Source organism: Papaver somniferum, chromosome 8 (assembly GCF_003573695.1).
Source record: "Papaver somniferum cultivar HN1 chromosome 8, ASM357369v1, whole genome shotgun sequence".
NCBI lineage: Eukaryota > Viridiplantae > Streptophyta > Magnoliopsida > Ranunculales > Papaveraceae > Papaver > Papaver somniferum.
Genome location: NC_039365.1, coordinates 115763864 through 115785859, shown reverse-complemented (window position 1 = coordinate 115785859; position 21996 = coordinate 115763864). Strand labels below are relative to the sequence as shown.

General features: G+C 35.1%; 2 protein-coding genes across 2 annotated transcripts; both read left to right on the top strand.

Moving 5' to 3' along the window:
- Positions 1–10673: 10673 nt before the first annotated feature.
- LOC113304528 (BAG family molecular chaperone regulator 2-like) lies at positions 10674–11672 on the top strand. Its single transcript, XM_026553661.1, has 2 exons — positions 10674–11058; positions 11209–11672. The coding sequence occupies exons 1-2, from the start codon at positions 10794–10796 to the stop codon at positions 11457–11459; spliced, it is 516 nt and encodes a 171-aa protein (XP_026409446.1). The 5' UTR covers positions 10674–10793; the 3' UTR covers positions 11460–11672.
- A 4084-nt stretch (positions 11673–15756) lies between these two features.
- On the top strand, positions 15757–19801 carry LOC113305951. Its single transcript, XM_026554941.1, has 5 exons — positions 15757–16633; positions 16745–17526; positions 17674–18010; positions 18113–18666; positions 19373–19801. Exons 1-5 carry the CDS (start codon positions 15757–15759, stop codon positions 19799–19801), a joined length of 2979 nt encoding a protein of 992 aa, XP_026410726.1.
- Positions 19802–21996: the final 2195 nt, after the last annotated feature.

Here is a 21996-nt window from a genome sequence, read left to right as displayed (position 1 = left end):
CCTGATTTTATTGCATATATTTATTGCTTTTGCTTAACAAAATTATGGTACAATTGATTCCATTATTTGTGTATGGATGTGTGTGTGATTCAATTATTTCCAGTTAAGAAAAACTATTTCTATGTTGCTTTATTGTTTGGTATCAATTGCTTAGGCTTACAAAATTACGGTGCAATTGCGGAACTATAATGTCTATGATTGTTTCAATTGCTTCCGGTTGAGGTAAACAATTATGCAAGTTGATTTATTTGGTTTGTATGAACTGTTTATGGCTTAACAAAAAGGGTTTTAGGGATCAATTGTTTAGTCCAATTGGATTCAGGATAAGAGAAACTAAGTTATTTCTGATCTTAGTTAGACTTATCAAAGTGGAGGTTTCGGTTATTCAAGTCTAATCGAATGCCTTAACAAGAAATGCTAGTTAACTAACCTAATACTTGTCTTGTTTAAAAGTGAAATGTCTAAATTATTATTTGAATAATTAGAACCTGATGAGAAAAATAGAGTTAATTCTGATCTTTATTTTGGTCTTATCGAATAAGCGATTGTATTTGTGCAATCAGTTTAGCAAAAGAACTAAGGTGCTTAGTCGATTTTTGTTTTGATAAACTATTAGGGAAACACTTGTTTCCTTGGTAACATATCAAAACAAAATTACTCTGTGGTTTCGGTTTTGATATTAGTTACCTAAAATGGTGTGTGGAACCCTCGTGCTTAACATTTATAGGTTGCAAGTCTTTTGAGATTTGTAAGATCCTTATGGGTTGTCCTTTATTTGCTCGTACCTTTGTAATTTTGTGACAAAAAGGGGGAGAAATATATGGAGTAAACAAGTGATTTTGTATCACTAAGGAAAGGACAATGGTGCTTAAACGTTATATCTAACGAAAGAGTAAATCATAGACTAAGGGGGAGTAACATATCATATTGATACTTGTAGTTATATGGACTACAAAGGGAATAACAAAGACGTGCGGATTGAAAATATACCTATCTTACCTTTAGGGGGTGTATTGGGTTTGTTATTATACTGTCAACAATGGCAATTATGGATTGAATGTATACAGGTTATTTTGCTGTTGAAACTCGGAATCAAGCGTATGTGTAATGAATTCTTGTAATTTGTTTATCCATATGATGTAAGAGTTTCGTCACTAAAATTGACAAAGTGGGAGATTGTTTGAGCGTAGATTGGTTGAACCCACCAAGCGTTTGTATGTCAAGTTTGGTTGTCATATTTTAGTGAATCAAAACTCATTTAAAGAGTCGCTTGATTATTTACTAGAGTCAACTTCGTATAGGTTATCTAGAAAGTTACTAGGATATGAGACTTACAAGTATTACGTGAAGACTTGAAGAATGTGAAGAAGTAAAGAGCTACAATGACGACATCACCCTTCCACTTGAGGTTAGTAATATTTCATTTGAACTGTTTCATTCCTAACGTATCTTTCAAGTCGTGCATATTGAAAACATAACTTCGAGTTGTGAATGATTATACTCTAGCTAGCCATAATATTAAGGAATTATAATACGAAGTATAACGTCTATCTTTTGAACTTCGTATATAAGACATCGACATAATCGTATGAATGCTATTGTGATTATGTGTATGGGTGGGTGAAGATTTTTTCCTAGGAAACAATGTTTTACATTCGTTTAAAAGAAGTACAATTCATAGACTTGTTTTATGAATCGAAAGGGAAATCGCTAGGCTTATTGGTATTGTTATTCGTTGAAAATCTTTGGATTATCAATATGTGTGTTTAGTATAACCGCTCATAACTTGTTTATGTATCTTGGTAAAACTATTCACAATGCCTGACTTTTGTATTGGTATGACTTTTCTTAGTGAAACCGATCTTAAGTAATCACATGAGATGGTATGATCGATATTTGTAATTAGTGTGACCAGTCCTAGTCATTGGATGACTGATCCTAGAACTTGGTTGGGACTAATTACAAGATGGTAATCGATCCTTGTAGTAGGTTAACAAGTTTTAGTAATTGGTGTGACCAATCATATAACTTGTGCAACCGAATACAAGTTTATACCATATATATGTGGTAATCGATCCTAGTACCTAGTCAACCAACTTTTGGTAACTAGTGTGACTGATCCTAGTACCCACATGAAGGTAGAACTGAAACTTGTTTTGGTAGAACCGTTAAACCCATGAATGGTGATTGAATGTTTTTGATCAATCACATAGTTCTTGGAAATCAGATGAACCAATTCTAAACTTGTTTGGAAGTGTGGCAAATCGGTTCCAAGATTGTAAATATGAAAAAGGATTTACAAAGTAAAGATGTGGACATACTTTGAACATGTGTAGTAACTCTTATCTTTTATTTTTCAAAGATATTCCTTAATAGGTAAAGGAAAGAATCTCGGATCGAAATAAATTGAGAATCTTTTAATTAAGGTTTTTAGTTTTATATGCTTTTAATTTCCATCAATTAAAATGCATATCTTTAGAAAATAAAAATTGGTAATGTGCATTTACTAATTGGAGATTTTCTACTGAGATTTCGGTCAATATTTGGACAGAGCATTTCCAGGAATTATGAAAACCGAATTTGGAAATATATTGCATATCTTGAGAATATTTTCGGTTTTGGAAATTCCTTGGTCTATAAATATTGAAGTTTTCATTTCAAGCAAACTAATCCTCAGAGCTAGCAAAACTACCTAGTTGTGTTGTTACTGGTGGAGCCGTCTATTCGGAGAGGAAAGTACCCTAATTTGGCGAAATCTCTTACGACCGCTCGTTTTAATGACTTCTTTGGGATTGGGAATCTCTACGATTACCGTTGGTGGGAAAGTAGATAATTGCAGTTTATTATTAGTTTTAGATTGATTTGATTAACTAATGGTGGTTGAACTTTGATTGCACCTAGTTTGTTTATGCTCGAGAATCTTCTCTTCTGATATAAGATTCACTCAAACTAGATCGAAGTTTCGACGGGGATCTTTAGACTGTTTGTAGATCTAAAGACGTCTTGTGATAATCCATTGTCTACAGACTCCGTTCTGTGTGTGACTAATCACAAGAGATTCAAATTGATTGTGTGCAGGTGTTTATTGAAGATCTATGAAGATTTGAAGACAAAGAAGATTGCTTGTTTGAGTTCATAATCTTTGATGTGCACAAAACTTGATCAGCCGGGGATCCAACTATAATCGGTTTATCTTTGTGATAACCTTGATTGATTAGTGGAGTAGATCGGCATCAGTATATTGTCTTTGTGACTAAAAAGTATTCGAACCAAAGGAATTGTTCCAACTGCATGACTTATTACAAATTGGAGGCGCAGGGATACAGACGGAACTAGGTGAACTATAGGTTTAATTGCTTGGTCTCAACTATACGAAGTTGGTTTATATTTTGTATAGCGGCTTAATCCTGAGAGTATTCAATTCTCTACAAGGTCCCGGGATTTTTCTGCATTTGCGGTTTCCTAGTTAACAAAATCTTGCTGTGTATTTTACTTTTATATTTCCGCAATTATAGTTGTTTTATTATAATTAGAAGTAAAATACACAAACGTTAATTCCTATTTACTTGATAGCAATCCTATTGTGTTTGGTTAAGTCCGAACCTATTATCAAATAAACATACTTCGTTGTTGTATTGTCTTGATTTTGAATCCATAGTCAATCACACAAGTTATCTTGTTGTCGTATTGTCTCGATCTCGTATCCATAGACGATCACACGAAGTGTGAACCGATTAGTTGTATTGTCTCGACTAAGTCCATAGACAATCACTTGCGGAGAAAGGACTTATAGGTGGAAAAGTTTTAGATTGAGGTATATTTAGGTACCCTCGTCTTTTCAACCTTCTCTTCTGATATAAGGCTCACTCAAACTAGATCAAAGATTTAACGTTTCTATGGATCTAAGTTTTTCTAGATCTATAAGATATATTCACTTATTTTCCATTGTCAACAGACTCCGTTTTGTGCGACAAATCAATAAGGAATCAAGTTTATTTTTGCAGGTTGTTACTTTGAAGATTAAATCGAAAATTGAAGACTTTGAAGATATTATTCTTGTGTTTTGATCTTGGTGTGACTTTCTGTGACTTGATTTTCCGGATTAAAAAGGTTATTTATTTTCGATAAATATAAGCCTTTTGAGATCAACAAGTTGTTTGTGCTTTTATCATAAACCTTGTATTCAATATTGATTATTTCGGTAATCATTTTCTTGTTTGATATCGTAACCTAGGAGCTTCGGATCTGGTAACGGGTCTTAAAATTAGAAGATCCGTAACTGTGTTTTTATCATATATTTCGGTATTGTGATTAGAAAGTGAGTTTGGTTACCAAACAGTTTTGATCATTTACTGTTTGGAATACGATCCAAAAGAATCTTGTCTTTCCAGTTGAAAGATTGGTAGAAGAAGTTATTGTGAACCATTAAGAAGATATACTAGATTTAGTCCTAAAGAGAATGCCTGTTCTGCTAGGATATCTAGTATCAAACGTCTATTGAGAACTTCGGTTCTGCTAGATGTTATCAAAACAAGAATACTGTTGAAGCTGAGTAATTAGGATTTTAGATTACTTGGTATCGTCTACACGAAGTTGCAGGTTTACATTTTGTAGCGTCTTAATTCATTGAGTATTCAAAACTAGACTAGGTCCCGGGGTTTTTCTACAAGATTGTAGTTTTCCTCGTTAACAAAATTCTGGTGTGTGATTTACTTTATTTTCGCATTATAATTATGTTTATATTATAATTAAAGTAAATACACTTGTACATTAACTAAGCACTTGATATTGATCTTATAGTGTTTCGGTCTCGTACCGTAAATATTATCAAGTGAACATCTTGTTGTTGTATTGTCTCGATCTTGTATCCATAGATGATCACGAAAGGTGTATTGTGATTCGCCACTTGGATTTGATTTCCCACATCATTAGGCCAGTCCGGACTAACCCTGTTCCAAGTGGACACCGTGTTGAAATATTCCTATAGTGATTGTTACTTAAAGAGGTTTATACACGGTGGGTCTTGAATAGGTTGTGATAAAATAAAAGATTGTGGTGTATTTTGGTACCCTCGTCTTTTCACTAAAGTCATGAGATATTGTCTTAGTGGATAAAATAGTAACAAATATGAGTAAATATGATAGTCAGTCTTCACATACCTTTGTTGATAAAGTTTTCGTAGGTGTCCCCGTTGTTCTTTAGTATTCAATCTTCAAGGTAGATTAGTGAATTTTGATACTCAACTACCATCCTAGTCTGAGGTAGACCTAAGTAGATTATAAATCAAGTTGTTGTTTTGATCAAATAAAATTAACAACAAGCTTGATATAGCAAAACTTATGAGTTTGACCGAGTGATGCTCTAACAACTTCCTTTTCGATTTTCTTTCTACTTTTCTTTTTAGTTTTTTGTTTCACTGTGCATCGATATTTGGATTTGTAATACGGATTTTTATGGTTTCTTTTAAATTAGCAAAATGAATCCTTGAAAACCATTTTAGAATAAATCCATAAAATATTTGTTCTTGCTATCATGCTAACTATAGATTGGTTGAAGAATAAGGATAATGAAGAAGACAATTAATTATAGGGTTCCAGATTGCTTATAAAAGGATTGAAGGGGGTAGTATTTGATTCTTGTTGTTACTGCAAATATTTAACTGTTAAGGTTTCAATCATAATTGTAATGAAGACAATAATAAAACAGAAAAATGAAAATAAAGGTTTGGTTTCAGTAAGCATACAATTTGGGTGATTTGAGTTTTCAATATTGATTAGGATTCAGTTAATTAAAGGTATCTTAATGTTCGTTTCTTAGATTGAGTTTTATGGTTTTTATTAAGGTTTCCTAGATTAAGGTCTCTTAGATCGAGTGGAATGATGGTGAAATTTTTATTTTTTCATGATATTCTAATTTTGTTATATTTTCTTTAAATGAGATGATGTTCGCTGCTATGCAAGGTTTACTGTTGGTTTTGATAATACACAAAATAAGCATAGGGTTATGTGTCTTATTTTTTTAAGGCATTAAAAAGTTGTTCGCAGTTTCCAAAATTTTAATCAATTGGATTAATCGATGGTCATGAAGTACAACAATTAGTTGAGGGTTTTAAGAAATTTCTTTGTGCTTATTTTTATGTATGTGATTATGAAGATGTATATTGACATTAAGGGATTCAATTGAGGTTTCTATTAATATTTTCAGTCCAATAACATATAATTCAGGTTAAACTGGCCGAGCAAGTTCAAGAGATATACATGATTTTTATTAGGTAAGAGACACATATGAAAAATCCATCTTCCAAATATACTATAAAGTATTTGATAAATCCCAGATCTTTACAACCATCTTCCAAATAAATTACGAAGTGTTTGATAAATCTCAAATTCTCGCAAGCTCTGTAAACAATTCTCAACTTAGAGGTGTAAATTAAGTGTGTTGTGCCAACACAAGCACATCACAACACGCTAGATTTGAGCACAACACGGTAGATACGTATTCCATACAATGCCACCTAATTGACACACGACATATAACACGCGGACCGGATAAGCACACACATCACCTAGTACGGGTAAAGCGCAACATAATACACCATATTGCATATATATTTCACAAAAAAATCTCTATTCTAGTTAACCTAGGATCACTCCATTTTAATTTGTTATGCTAACTAATTTCTATGAGAATATATATGCAGTTTTTAAATTTATTAAGTAATTAAAATTATAAAATTTAAACTTGATGTTTTAAATATGTCAATTATGGCGTTTAATTGATAATTAGATATATAATGATATAATGGTTATCATGTAAAATCATACTACCTCTGTCCCGCTATTAGTTGACCTACTTTATAACTAAATTTAGTTATAAAGTAGGTCAACTAATAGTGGGACGGAGGGAGTATATTATATTTAAGAAAAAAGTCTAATAATATATATGAGGGAGGATCCATGAACACTCTTAGATGGATAAGGTCAGACAAAATTTGCGCCATTTTCTCCGCAAAACCCGAACGACAATGAATTTAAGTGTAATATTTTGATGATATGTTCCTCTTATAAGACTCTACATTCGTACAAAAAATGAACACAATTCGAGATGTATAAAACGACCATCTACCCCTTTGAATATCAGTCGTTCAAATTTAACGGTTGAAATTAAGATTGGTAGATGGTGAGGTTTGCTATCTTGAATTGCGTTCATTTTTTTTGTAGGAATATAGAGTCTTATAAGAGGTATCATCAAAATATTACACTTAAATTCATTGTCGTTTGGGTTTTGCGAAGAAAATGGTGCATATTTTGTGTGACCTTATCCATGTAAGAATGTCCATGAATCCTACCTCATTATGTAATAGATTTATAATAATTATCTTTTAAAATTAAATGAATACTCGTTGTGCATATATTTGAGAAAAATTTATTCTGAAATGTATGAAATAAGTGTATCGACATGGTACATCACGGCTATTCATGCGTTATGCCTATGTACTATTTTATGTTGTACTTTTGACCAAAAAAACACAGCAAAACCTAGAATGTTTTAAATTCGTGGCATAATATAGCACAACACAGTATGTTACGCGCACTTTCTGGTGTGGCGTGTCAGCACAACGCGGCCCATTTTACACCTCTACCCCAATTGATACTATGACACGGTCACCCAATAAAAGAACTAGGTGTCTGGCAGTCAATACGGGCATCATTCTTCTGTCATGGTATCAGTGTTTTTTCCTTCACAACCATATGTGCACCCGTAGGTCAGTAGGGTTCAGCCTAACTAACACCTCAGGTACTTTTAAAAATAAAAAACATATAATTGGCATGACTAACTACCAAATCGACAACAAAATCTGAATGTACATGTAAAGTAACAAATTCGTGCATGGAATAAGTATGCTTTTTCCCCCTTTTTCAGTTCGGGCGTGCTTCTATGTTTTTACATCACAAATCCTTGTTTCTTGGGGTCTGGTTAAGCAAATTGCTTTAAAGTTTACTAAGCCAAACTGTCAATGTCCATTACCCAACACTTCTTTTGACTTCATTATAGGTACACCCCATGGAATCTGGTCCTGGTCTTTTAGGATGACAGATATTTCCTCCTCCATCTTTGGATTTAATTCCTTAATTTATGCATTACACATCAAACTTTATCCATGATTTACCTGCAAGAATGTGTTTTGGATGACGAATTTCCATGAGATCTTTGACATGATTACTTAAGACTGATACCATAATTGCCAAAGGAGGATACCAATCTAGAATCTAGCGGCCAGGATTATTGGATGGGGATAGCGCTCCGGTTACCACTTAAACCAAGTCTCTCCTAGCATGTAGTCCAGACTCCAGAACTGATTCCAAAAAGCGTCTTTAGAATGCAGCACGACTTTATTTGTTTTTAGAGACATCTAAAGCAAGAAAAATCCATCCTCTACTGATAGCTTCCTTCAGTACACTAATGAAGTAATGATCATAGATGAGAAAAATCAGAATTTGCAATTATTAAGGATCTTTCTTAGAGACAGGAATATTTGTATTGGTTATGAATCTTACGATTTCTATATTATATATATGATTTAATTGCTATAGAGATGAAGTGCAATCAGTTCGAAGAAACACAATAAAGACCCATATCATGATTCATGTCATATGTGCACTATACAAAGTAGCATGGGATTTTGAATATCCATTGTCGGATCTCATCCAGGTGTTTTTCCATGGGCGTCTAGTAACACAGTGGAGAGACAATACCCACAACTCCCATCATGCATTCCCTTCACTGTACACATAAACCAGAAAGAAAATTTCATAATGCCTTCCGCAATACTCTTATACTGTCTCTACGGCATGGTAGCCATTGGCTCTGACACATTGTTACGGGCATGGGATAGCCATCGAGTTTTCATTCATCACGCAAGCCTAGCAAGCCTAGTTCTAGTACCATGTTAAAATTCTGCCGGGGATTGATTTACCTCAAAATTTATCGAGCATGAGCATGAAATGACCCTTCTGTACTATATTTAGTGATTATAGATAATTATAATCAGTATTCTCTGAAAATTTTACAAGGAAAGATGTCTACCATACAGTGGTGTTGAAATTTTGTAAAAGTTACCGGTGCCACCATAGTATAATGGTAAAATAACTGGATGATGATACCAGTGATAATCTTTATTGATCAAAGAAAAAGAAAATTATAAAAATTTGTGATGAAGACGAACGGGCGAGGTTAAGCAATCTGCTAAAGTTTTAGGGTGCTCCTAAAATGCATCAACATCGTACTAAATGAAGAAGATGATCAAAACAATATCAAGTCAACAATTTCAGCACAAATGGAACTATTTTAACACTCTACTTGTAAGGTATCTACATCCACCAGAACCTAAGTGCAAAACCGCTATGAGATTGGCAAATTCCACAACCTTATCAAGATCATAATCAATTATAAAAGTGTTACTCGTTTACAGCCTAATGGGGGCAGTAAGGCTGAATCATTCTAATCAGGCTTGAGAAGGGCTGGAGATAACCTAACTTTTCTGGCAGAATTTTTCCAAAGCGTGTCCTAATTTTTAATATACATATTATAAAGAATAGGCTTCACTACTCTGTAAAGAGAGCCTCAATTTTGGTAAACGCGTTCTTCAACTAAAAGATAACTAACTGCCATTCTATTAACTGAAATCTTTTTGTGGAACCCATCGATTAACTAACGTAACTAATTAGTTGTAAAGAAGAAAAGCGTTTCATATGTATATTCATCTTAATCTGAATATCGCAGTTAGGTAAGACTTAGAGATAGAGAGATGTTGATCTCTCCTTCCTAGCTACCTCATTCACATGGGGAGAGATAGCTAACCACCACTATAATACTAATCTATACAAAGAACCCCAAATATATCTAAACTAACAACAAAACTCTAATGGAAATTAAAAATGATATGCCACCAAACTACTTAATAACCAATGGGTTCGAAAGACTCCTGAACAAACCAACGAGCTAGGGACATTTTAGTTGATAAGGAGTTTGGTTTCTATTAACGAGATTAAGACGTATATTTAAGTTTTTGTTCTCTGCATTGAAATTGTTTGTTAATCGAGCATGTCTTTTATGGATTTGTTAGTTATCTTTGCGCAAATATTGCTAAACGTCGAATGCATTTTTCCGTTAACTCATTTTATGAGGAGTCTGTAAACTGTCTTTATTAAACAACAAACAATTAGTTCAATTTCAGGTAGTGGGTTAGCACATAATTGAGATCTAATCATGATGTCTTTGTAAAATCCTAAAAACCTAGTTCTTAAGTTAATTCGACCACCACCACCCCACCACCAAACAAAAACCTATGAACAATAATTAATAGACCAACCGACAAATAATATGTGAGTTTTTGTTCGGCATTACGCTTTGATTAGTCCTTCACCAATCGTGTTTTCAAACTAGTGTCCCGTCCCATGTGCATTACCCCCCATAAAAACGGCACAACAATCACCCCCCATATCCCGGTCCACGTGTCACCGTTCTCTTTCGTAGATTATTTCCAATATATATTTGTTGGTACACATAAAAATTATAGTTTGGGGGGCGGTGTGTTGTCTTTTTAATCATCGGATGGTTTGTCTTAATACAAGCCACTGCTTGTATATAAGAAGCAAGTCACATTCAACAGAGCCATCTTAAAGTTTTAGAGAGAGAGAGAGAGAAATACAGAACTTTTTTCTTTTTTTTTTTGAACAAAGGCCTAAAAATATAGAACTTGAAAAGTAGAGATTACTTAGAAAAAAAGAACGATGAAGTTGAGATCAAAGAGATTTTTCAGGAGCAACTCTAAGCTTAATAGAAGTGTTAGTAGTGTTAGCAGCAGCAGCAGCAGTGGTGGTGCAAATAATGTTGGCGGTATTGGTGAGATCAAGTGGGAACTTAGACCAGGTGGAATGCTTGTTCAAAAGAGAGACGGTGGAGGAAGCATTAGTAGCGGAGGAGAATTGATCACAATAAGAGTTGCAACTGAGTCAAGATGGCATGATATCTCCATTGATTCTACCTCAACTTTTGGTATGTGTTATTACCCTTAAAACTTCTACATACTCGTTAGCTTCGTACATATCTTCTTCATATGTAGATACAGATGACAGCACGTTGAGTTTTAATTTTGATGTATTGTGTTATGGGTACTAACTGTATTTTGGTTATTCGATTTTGCAGGAGAATTGAAGATAATACTCTCACTGGTGACAGGTTTGGAACCAAGAGAACAAAGGGTATTGTTTAAAGGGAAAGAAAGAGAAGATGGAGACTACTTGCACATGGTTGGAGTAAGAGACAAAGACAAAGTATTGTTGTTACAAGATCCAGCCATTAAAGAAAGGAAGAAACTTCTTCATCATGCTACTAATTTGTTGGCTAGAAATAATAACCAAGTTATTATTCCAATAAATCGCACTATTAGCGTATAATTAGATTATATATAGAAGTTTTTTTTCTTCATCTAACTAACGGAAAATTAAAAACAAGTTTCTCCAACTCTGCTTGATGGATCTTCTTTTAACTATTCCATCACAAGCTAGAGTATGAGAGTTAGGGTGTTTCTTTTATGTTTGTGTTGCATGTCTTACCTATCTTTTAATCAATATATAATGTGTTTATAAGGGTTATATTGATTTCCTCTGTCTTTTGTTCTTTCTTTCCTTTTCCATGTGAAAATGTATACTTTCTTTTTCTTTTTACTCTTTTTTTAACGGAAAAAAAAAACAGCATAAGAGAAAAAACTTGCAAGCATTAGGAGCTCAGTGTATATGAGCAATGATAGTCAGAATCGGTTTACCGATGACCTTTAGAAACAGATTCAAGAATCAGAATCCATCTACTCTACCCTAAACTTGGTGTTGGGTTACAATATGGCATTGCTATATTTTCCATCAAAAATGATTAACCCTCGTCCCGAGAAATCTCTCGTGAGCAAAGGAGCAAGGAATTTTAAGCTAATCTGAAACCATAATTAGGGGTGCAAATACCCTACCCTACCCGCAAGTTTTTTAACCGTATACTACCCTATCGACTATTTGGCGGGTAGGGTGGCGGGTAAAGATTTTCTTAACCGCCAGTAAATGGATAGGGTGGCGGGTATATGCCATATCCTACCCATCCTACGTAGGAGTGCACATACCCTACCCATACCCGCCAACCCTACCCTACCCGCCAGTTTTTTAATCGTATCCTACCCTATCCATTATTTGGCGAGTAGGGTGGCGGGTAAAGATTTTCTTAACTGCCAGTAAATGGGTAGGGTGACGCGTATAAAACATATCCTACCCACCGTACCCGTTGTGCAGCCCTAACCATAATCCAAAAGAGTCCAATTCCATACACAATCTAAAGTGTTTTTATGACATCTCAATCTCGGATTTGGTTTGATACATTTTAACACGCAAGAGAGGAAAGCTGAACTTACTTGGCGGGTCACGGGGTTTACGGTTTACACAGATTCAAAGGTGAAAGTTGAGAGAATAATATTCACTGTACAAAAAAGGTACTAGCCAACCCGTCAGTGGTGGGTTATGGTGCATTTGCTTGGTGCAGTCGTTGCGTTTTATTCCCTTTGAGCTAATATTACCGCACTCCAACCGTGTGGACGTGCCGTAGTGGTTATCGAAGCATGACTAGAAGTCATGTGGGCTCTGCCCACGCAGGTTCGAATCGTGCCGTTCACGTATTTGGTTTTTTTTCTTGCTTTCTTTTCCCGGTGAAATCCTATGTGATCATAATCAATTTTCACATTTCCTAGGTGAAAAAGATATCCAAAATTTGATCAAAAACCACAAAATTGGTCAATTAGACCAAAAACCACATTTCCTGGGTGAAAAAGATGTTCAAAAACCACATTTCCTGGTCAATTAGACAAGAATTGAAAATATACTTTTCATTTAACCATTATGGGTAATCTACCCAGAAAACAAAAAAGAAAAGAATTTGGTTTACCTAAAATATCCCTTAGCCTAAAATATCCCACCAAATCTCTACCAGACCACCATGAGCACATCCCACAACATGGGTTGAAACTACAAACATCATGACTAGCCACCTGCAACTGCATTCATACACAAACAACATCTGCAACTAACATTAAACACCATCTATGCCTTTCACTTGTAGTTCCCATCCAAATTGTACTCTAGTTCAGCTTCACCAATCAAACTCAGCACCACTAGAACATCCCTGCATCGTTTAGCTCAACTGCAACTCTTGTATAACCACTTGAGCCATCATCTCAGACCAACCAGTACAACTTCAAAACAACAAGCTATTGCAAACAACCACATTTACTTTCTTGTTTACCTGAGTCGATTAGCAGCATCAGTACACTCAATTACCAGTTCTCCATCTCGGATTTGAATACTGATTGGAGTCCAAATTTGATCACGGTATTTTCAACTCATTCATGGTTGTTGGCGCTCAGCAAGAACAATCTCCATACTCAGCACCATCAACCACTGACCATTCTCAGCTAACCAATAGTTCCATTTCACGAACTTCAACTCCTTCAAAACTCTAGTGTAACAACCTTCACAATCATCTAACCTTCTTTCTCTTACTTGCAAATGCAGTTGCACTTCATTCAGCTTCCAGTTACCAACATAGCAACAACATTATCTGTTTCTCACTGCCTTCTTCTAATTCCTCGTAAAAGCATCATCAGTTCTAAGTCTTACCGCCAATTCTTCTCTTCTTCTGCGTACTCGAACTCCTACTCTTGCGAACTGAACACATCCACCAAAATCCATCTTCAACTGAGTTTTCGATTGAAACATGAGTGAAATCAGTTTCATCCAGTTTCTATTAAAAAAAAGAACAAAAAAAAAAGATAAAAAAGAAAAACCAATTGTCATCCCGAAACAAAAAAGTTGGCTAGCTTTTTTCTATGGGGTCTGTTTCTTTAAACTCTAATAACCGAGCTAGCAAAATGAAAAGGGGAAATTTTATTAGTTTTTTGTTTTCATTTCTAGGATTTCTAGAAAACTGGGAGATATAAGAGAAATCTTTGATGTTTTTGTTAAATCAAGTGTAAAGAAAAAAAATCTGCACTATGAATTCTTTACCTCAATTTATCTGATTACTCTACTTATTTTTCTACCTCTTTTAGTCATTTGTTTTTAACATCTCAGTTTTTTTCATGTTTATTATTTTTCCCTAGTTTTTCTTTGCGTGTTTTGAATATTATGATCAAAACACTTTCTTTATTTATCTGATTCGCTTCAAACTAGATAATGAATACTTAATTTTCTTTGAGAGGACCTCATCCTTTTCAACATGGGGAGCATCCATTAATGGACCTGTATTGTTCTTCTCTTCTCACAGACATTATTGTCCCATTCAAAAGCAGTATGCACATTGTCTTCTTCAGCAGTTTTGCAGCCCGTCATTCTCATGATGGATTCCTATAATATGTACCAGTATGTTGCAGGAAATCATTTTTATGATTCATATGTTTCAACTCAGTTTTACAGGCATCAAGTTGGCAACTCATATCTTCTGATTCGAGTCAAGTTTCTCTCAATTTTCGCGAGCCAATAATTTTTCAAATTTTGAAACCCCTTGATTGGCGGCATTACAGCTATTGTACGATTAATGCGCAAGAAACTTATACCCAATCAGTGTGGTTTTTGAACCTTATCAACTTACCAAAGCGCATCTCCAGCAATCAGAGTCAACCCTATTCTCTTTTAATGCCAAATATTCAAAAAAATTCATTGCAGTTATAAACTACCCAAAAATAGGAGATTCTCCATATCTTTTCTTAACCATTTATGGTTATCCAGCTGCTACTATCACTTTTTATAACCAAGGAAGGGGGGTATTCAGTCTTCACATCTTTCTGGAAAAGTTTTTGCACAATACTCAAGGAATAACAATGGCTATTACTTCAAAAAACCATGTCTCTTCTATCGCCAACCAGCTTCAAAAAGCTAACATCAGAGACATCTCTGCTATGAAAATAAGGCGTGCAGCTGGTTCAGTGAAAGCTTTATCTGTAGCTAAAGAAGAAAGAGGTCACACTTTGCTCGGAAAATTGTTCAATGAGGACCAAATGAAAACAGACACGGTGAGGCAAGAACTTAAAAGTCTTTGGAAACCTTACAAATTCAGAGAGATCCGAGCTCTATACAGAAATATCTATCTCTTCAAATTCCCCACTGAGGAACTGATGAAGGCGGTACTGAAGAGAAGCCCATGGAATGTTTGTAAGTCTCATCTTAATCTACAAATTTATGATGATACTATTCCTTTAAAAGACTGTAAATTTTCACATCACGAATGGACAATTCAATTCAAAGAATTACTGCTTGAACATCACTCGGTGTAAGTTATCAATGAAGCGCTAGTCGAATTAGGTCCAAAAATATGGACTAAACCTGATAACTGCAGACCTACTTATGGTAGCATGATTTTATCAAGAGTAAAAATATACTTAAGCAAGCCTCTATTCAGGGGGGCTGGTGGAACACAAGAGCATGTAGTGTTACATGGGTCAGATATCATTGGGAGCGTCATCCACATAACATTTGTCCGCGCTGTTGGGTCATATACCATAACAAGGATGAATGTGATAATGTATCTCATGATCTGAAAATAGGAAGATATACAAATGATCAATACATCGCATATCTTCATGATTTGGCTGCAACTTATGGGGTGGAAATCTGTGAAGATTTAGATTTGTTAGTCCAAAAAATTTGTGAAGCTAGTAAAGTGCAAATGGAAGAACAAGGTGAGGATCCAGAGGATAACAGAAGGCCCAAAAGATCAAGAAGCAATGAAGAAGAAGAACCTGACTCTATTTATGAGAATAATGAAATCTTGAACGTACAAAATACTGGTAGGAATAATTCTGCTATTGAGTTTGACGACATGGAGCACGATCTGATTGATGAGAGAGAGAACAACACAAGGGAGAATCCCCATGCTATGGATGAGGCTACATTGACTCCAAATCCAACGACATTTTTTTTTCTTAATATTTTCTTCTTAATCGTTTTTATTACTCAGCAAGCTTCTTCTACGGGTTTACACCACATTAATTGCATACCTAGTTATAATTCTAGACTTTTTTTCAATATGAAAATCTTAAGCTGGAACAGTCAAGGCTTTTTAGGAAGAGATACTAGAGACCACCTTCTATACCTCAACAATCTGCATAACCCTGATATAATTTTCATTTGTGAAACTAAAATTAATGAAAATAGGATCATGAGATTATCTAATTTCCTAGGAATGCCAAATAAAATCTTTGTACCATCAGTTGGTATAACTGGCGGTCTACTATATCTATGGAAATATGGTTTCTCTTTAAATGTTGTCTATCAGGATGAAAAGATAATTTATTCTCGGGTTACTAATGATCCTTGCAAAAAGGAATGGTACCTTACTTGTATGTATGGAACACCTTACACTCATGAAAAGGTAGCTCAATGGTCTCTCATTAAAAACCTTAATAGCACTATTGTTAAACCTTGGGTTCTTATTGGTGACTTAAATGTTACTTTCTCTCCTAGAGACAGAACTTCTAAAGCTAGTAATACTACACCTAGTGATATTCTAGAACTTATCAAAGACTCTGATTTATCTGACTTGGGTTTTTGTGGAAACCCTTATACTTAGACTAGCAACAAACACGGTACTGGTCAGGTTAAGTCTAGGTTAGATAGATCCCTAAGTAACAGTGAGTGGTATTTAACATACCCAGATTCTATTGTTAATCATCTACATCAAAATGGTTCCGATCACACTCTTGTTTTGTTAGATCTCACTAAAAACAATAAAGTTTCTGGTAGAAGTTGGAAATTTTTTGAGCATTGGGTTAAACATAATAGTTGTATCGATCATATTAAATCTGCTTGGTCCTCTACCCGTTCTGGTTCTAATGCTTTTGTTATATCAAACAAGTTATCTAATACTAGGCACATATTATCTCTTTGGAGTAAAGACTCTTTTGGTAATATCAATCAATGTATAGCACAACTTCAGACAGAACTAAATACTTTACAAGCTGCAGATGTAAATGGATATAACACAGAAGCCGTGGTTAACTTAGAAGGTGAACTCAGAAAGCTCAATGAGATTCAAGCTAGTTCAAATAGGCAAAAATATAAAGATCACTTCTTTAATGATATGGATATGAATTCAAGATATTTTCATATCAGGATGAATCGCAGGAGATCTCGAAATAGAATCGATTCACTGATGGCACCTGACGGCTCATGGTGTAGTGACAGAGACTCACTTTCTGGTCTTCTCAAAAAACACTTCCAAGATATCATGATTACATCAGATCCTCCTAGCAGTCAGCACTTTCTAAGGCATATTTCTTTGGAAGATAATGAAGCTCTGGAAGCCATCCCTACTGAGCATGAAATATACCAAGCACTCATGAAAATGGAGCCATGGACCTCTCCAGTCCCCGACGGTTTGCCTCCTGGCTTTTATATGTCTCAATTGTCAGTGGTAAAGGAAGATGTATGCAACATGGTTAGATCGTTCTTTCATTCAGGGTTTCTTCTCCAACAATTAAATAACACAAGAGTATCTCTGATACCAAAAGTTCAGATACGCAACAAGTCGGAAGATTTCTGTCCGATTTCCTTGTGAAATACGGTTTATAAAATTATTTTGAAGCTTATTTCCTTAAGGATGAAGAAGCATATAGCGAAGATCATCTCTCCTATGCAATCTGCATATGTACCAGGGAGACTAATCTCCGAGAATATATGCCTGGTGCAGGAAATCGTTCAAGCAATAAAGAAAAAAGAAGGTGTAAGTGGCCATCTAGCACTCAAGATGGACATGTCTAAGGCGTTCGACCGTCTAGAATGGAGTTTCTTGTTGGATATACTGAAGCACTTTGGTTTTTCAGAGGAATTTCGTCAACTTATCTCACAATGCATCTCTACAACTCATATTGAGATTAATCTTATTAATGGTTCTCCTACATCTGCTTTCAATCCTATATGTGGTATTCGTCAGGGCGATCCATTGTCGCCTTACCTATTCATTCTAGCTATGGAATCATAATCTAGATTTCTATCTCATTGTGAGAAGACTGGTAAATTGACAGGTATGAAAATTTCACGCTCTGCTCCAAAAATTAACCATCTATTTTTTGCGGATGATTGCATATTGTTTTGCAAAGCTAATGATACTCAGGTGCATAATCTTCTTCAAGCGATTCATCAGTTCTCTCAATGTTCAGGACAACTGATTAATTTCAATAAATCAACGGTTTTCTTCATCTCAAATTTTGATCCTGAGAATTGTCAGAATATCAGTGGTTCTTTACAAGTTAGATCTCTCAATATCTCAGATGAGAAGTACCTTGGACTGCCATTCTTTCTGGGTAGGAAAAAACATATTCCTTTCTCTATTCTCTGCGATAAAATGGATCACAGATTCTCCAACTGGAATGGAAGTAATATGTCAGAAGCTACTAGATTAGTGATGATTAAGAACATGTCTAACACAATCCCAATTCATCACATGACAAGTTTTAAACTTCCGGATGTTATTATCAAACAAATGAGTTCAAAACAACAGAAATTATGGAGGAATAAAAAATCTTGCAAAGGTAACCACATCATCACATGGAGAAGAACACAGAGGCCAAAAGAAGAGGTGGGTTAGGTTTTCGAGATATGAACATTTTCAATAAAGCCTTACTTGCAAAATCTGCTTGGAAGCTTGCTTCAAACACATATTCTATGATGGTACAATCCCTACAGGCTACATACTTTGCAGATGGCGACCTCTCCAATCTTAAGAAAAAAATAAATACCACTTGGTCATGGAGAAGCATGATCTCCGAGCTAGAATTTGTTCAAAAAAATAGCTGCTGGTGTCTGGGAAATGGCAAGAAGATTCTAATTTGGAAGCATAGATGGATCCAAGATTTTATGAAACCTCCAACTCCAAAGCAAGGCTGAACTGTGCATCTTCAATATAATTTTGTTCATCAACTCTTCAATCAAGATAACAAGAATTGAAACATTAATCTTCTACAAGAGTTATTCGAACCTAATACAGTCAATATTATTTCTGGTATTCAGATTCACTACACTCAAGAGGATAGGCTTGTCTGGCTGCTTGAAAAATATGGTACTTTTTCTGTGTAAACAACTTATAGGAAGATGTATGAAGAGCAACACAATTCAGAAACAGTAGGGACAAGAATGATTAAGATCAACAAAACAATGTGGAAGTTATACCTTTACTTCCCAGAATAAAGCAATCCTTATGGAAAGCAGTTTCAGTTCTTCTACCAACAAGAGACATTCTAAGCACGAAAGTGCCTGGAATTGCAGATGTTTGTTCTTTGTGTCAGCAAGAACATGAAACCCCAGCTCATTTCCTAATGGAGTGTAACCTATCAAGGGCAGTTTGGTTCTCCATCACTGGTTGGATCTCAACTGGAACTGTCTCTTTCTCAGATTGGGTAAAGAGCTGGTTTGGTGACCTTCATGAGAAGAAGATTGCAACAGATGAAATATGCAGAAGACCTATCATTGCATGGTGTTTATGGACAAGAAGATGTGATAAAGCTTTTCAAAACATTAACCCTTTCCTTGAAAGAATCATCTTGAAAAGTCGCAGCTTCATCAGTGACCACCTAACTCAAAAAACTGTGACACTTAATTCTTCCAGTAGAGTTAGTCTAACTGATGCTCACTGTTCTTCTCCACCATTGAATACTGCTACTATTAATTGTGATGGCTCATTCATAAATTCTACTAAGGCTGGGGGTATTGGATAAATAATTCGAAATTTTGCAGGTGAACAACAAGCCGCAAGGTGCAACTATCTGACAGGATGTAGAGACGCTGCACAGATGGAATGTACGGGTTCTTGGGAAGCAGTTAACTGGGCTCAAAGCTTAAAGTTGGAGAGAGTGCATTTCGAACTTGATGCAAAGACAATTGTGGAAGCAGTTAACAACAATGCTTCAACTGATTGGAGACTTCTAAATATGATTAGGGATATCGAAGCTTTAATTCTTAGAAATAGCTCTTGGAAATGTTCTTATATTCCAAAAGAAAGTAATAAGGTAGCTGAAATCCTCTCTATATTAGCTAGAGAGAATGCTTTTTCTGTTTCCTGGAATAATTATTCACCTTCTCGACTAGAGCTCAGTTAAGTGAAGATAAAACTCATGTACCAATCTAGTTCTTTTCTTCAATGAAAGTTCTGTTGTTTCAAAAAAAAAAAAAAACAGGGTGAAATCAGACTAAGGTCTATAAATATCATACATAGACCAGCTCAACCTAATCTAAAACAGGATGAAACCATTTTCATCCTGGTTTTAACATGGGGGAAACCTAACTCAACCCAATCCAAAACTGGGTGAAACCGGTTTCATCTAAGTTTAAACATGAGCAAAACCAAATTCAACCCAACCAACATAGAATGAAACCATTTTCATCCTAGTTAAATATGGGTGAAACAAAGTTCAACCCAATGTTGAATTAGATGAAAATGATTTCATCCTGGTTAAAACATGGATGAAAACAAATTTTACTCAATCTTAGAAAGGATTAAACTGTTTTCATCCTAGTTTAAATTTTTATGAAAACAAATTCAACTCAATCTAAAACAGGATGAAACTAGTTTCATCCTATTTTAAACTTGTATAAAAACAAATTCAAGATCAGCTCAATTTCAAAAGGGATGAAATCAGTTTCATCGCCAGTAAACATGGATGAAAGCAAATTCAAATAAACTTAAAACATGGTGAAATCGATTTCATCCACGTTTAAATGGGACAAGAACTCTTATGCAAGAAAAAGACAGACTAAAATTCAAAAAAAATATACATTCATGTAATTACAACCACTGCATGTGAAATTGATGAAATCTGATACTAAAATAAAAAATTAAATTAGGGCTAGGATACTTACGAGTGCATAGTTTGCGAAATTGATGAAAGAAACACCCCAATTCTCTTAGATTTCATGAATTTGAGAAATATTAATTAAATTAGGGCATTTGAAGAGAAAAAAAAACTGTTGATGGCGGTGGTGGTTTAGATTTATATTGTTTGTTGGTGTTTTTAGTTGTGAAGAAAAATAGTGGGGGAGTATGATGTTGCTGGTGGTGGTGGTGGTCGTGTCGATGATGTTGGGGTTGGAGTTTCTAGTGGTGAAGAAAGATACGTCAATAGTGGTGGAGATAATTTTGAAGATGATGGTAGTGGCGACTGTGGTGGAGATGTTATCGACGACAGCTGTGACGGACCATAGAATCTGAACTTTCAAGGAACCGGGTTTCGACCCGCTTGGCAAGCTCCAACTCTCTGATACGCTACTCAAAAACCGGACTTTCAAATTTTTGGAACCGACTCGCATTTAACCTGCAAAATGTTCATTGTGTTAGAGCATTGCTCGGTTGAACTCGCATGCGTTTCTATCTCAAGCATGTTTGTAAATGTTAGTGATCAAAACTATAAGTCTTGAGTCTACTATATCTAAGTCTCGGACTATGATAGAAAGTGTAGTTGAGCTCAAGGACTTCATGGCGATTCATCATACAAGAAGAAGAACTACTCAAAGAACCGGTGGAACTTCTCGACAAAAAGGTATGTGAAGACTTGAATTTATCTGTCACTCAAAGTATATCTACTCTATCTCCTACTTCTTGAGACAAAAAGTCATATGCTATATATAGACTTAGATTATACACATTTGGTATTTCGAGTCGAGTATACCTCGTCTATATATATCTCGAAATATGTGTTGGTAAGCGTTTCGCTTCGACCATGTTTATCTTTACCTAGTGACGTAAGTCATGGTATGTTTCAATCACTTTGAAATTGCTTTGACGAGAAATGGTGTAACAACTGTATAACGTCCTCTAAGAATGTTTCAATGGTTGGAATGAGAGTTTAGATTACATAACCAATGATGGACATAAGTATTGTTTTGGAAACACATATGTGCATAAGTCCTATCCCTT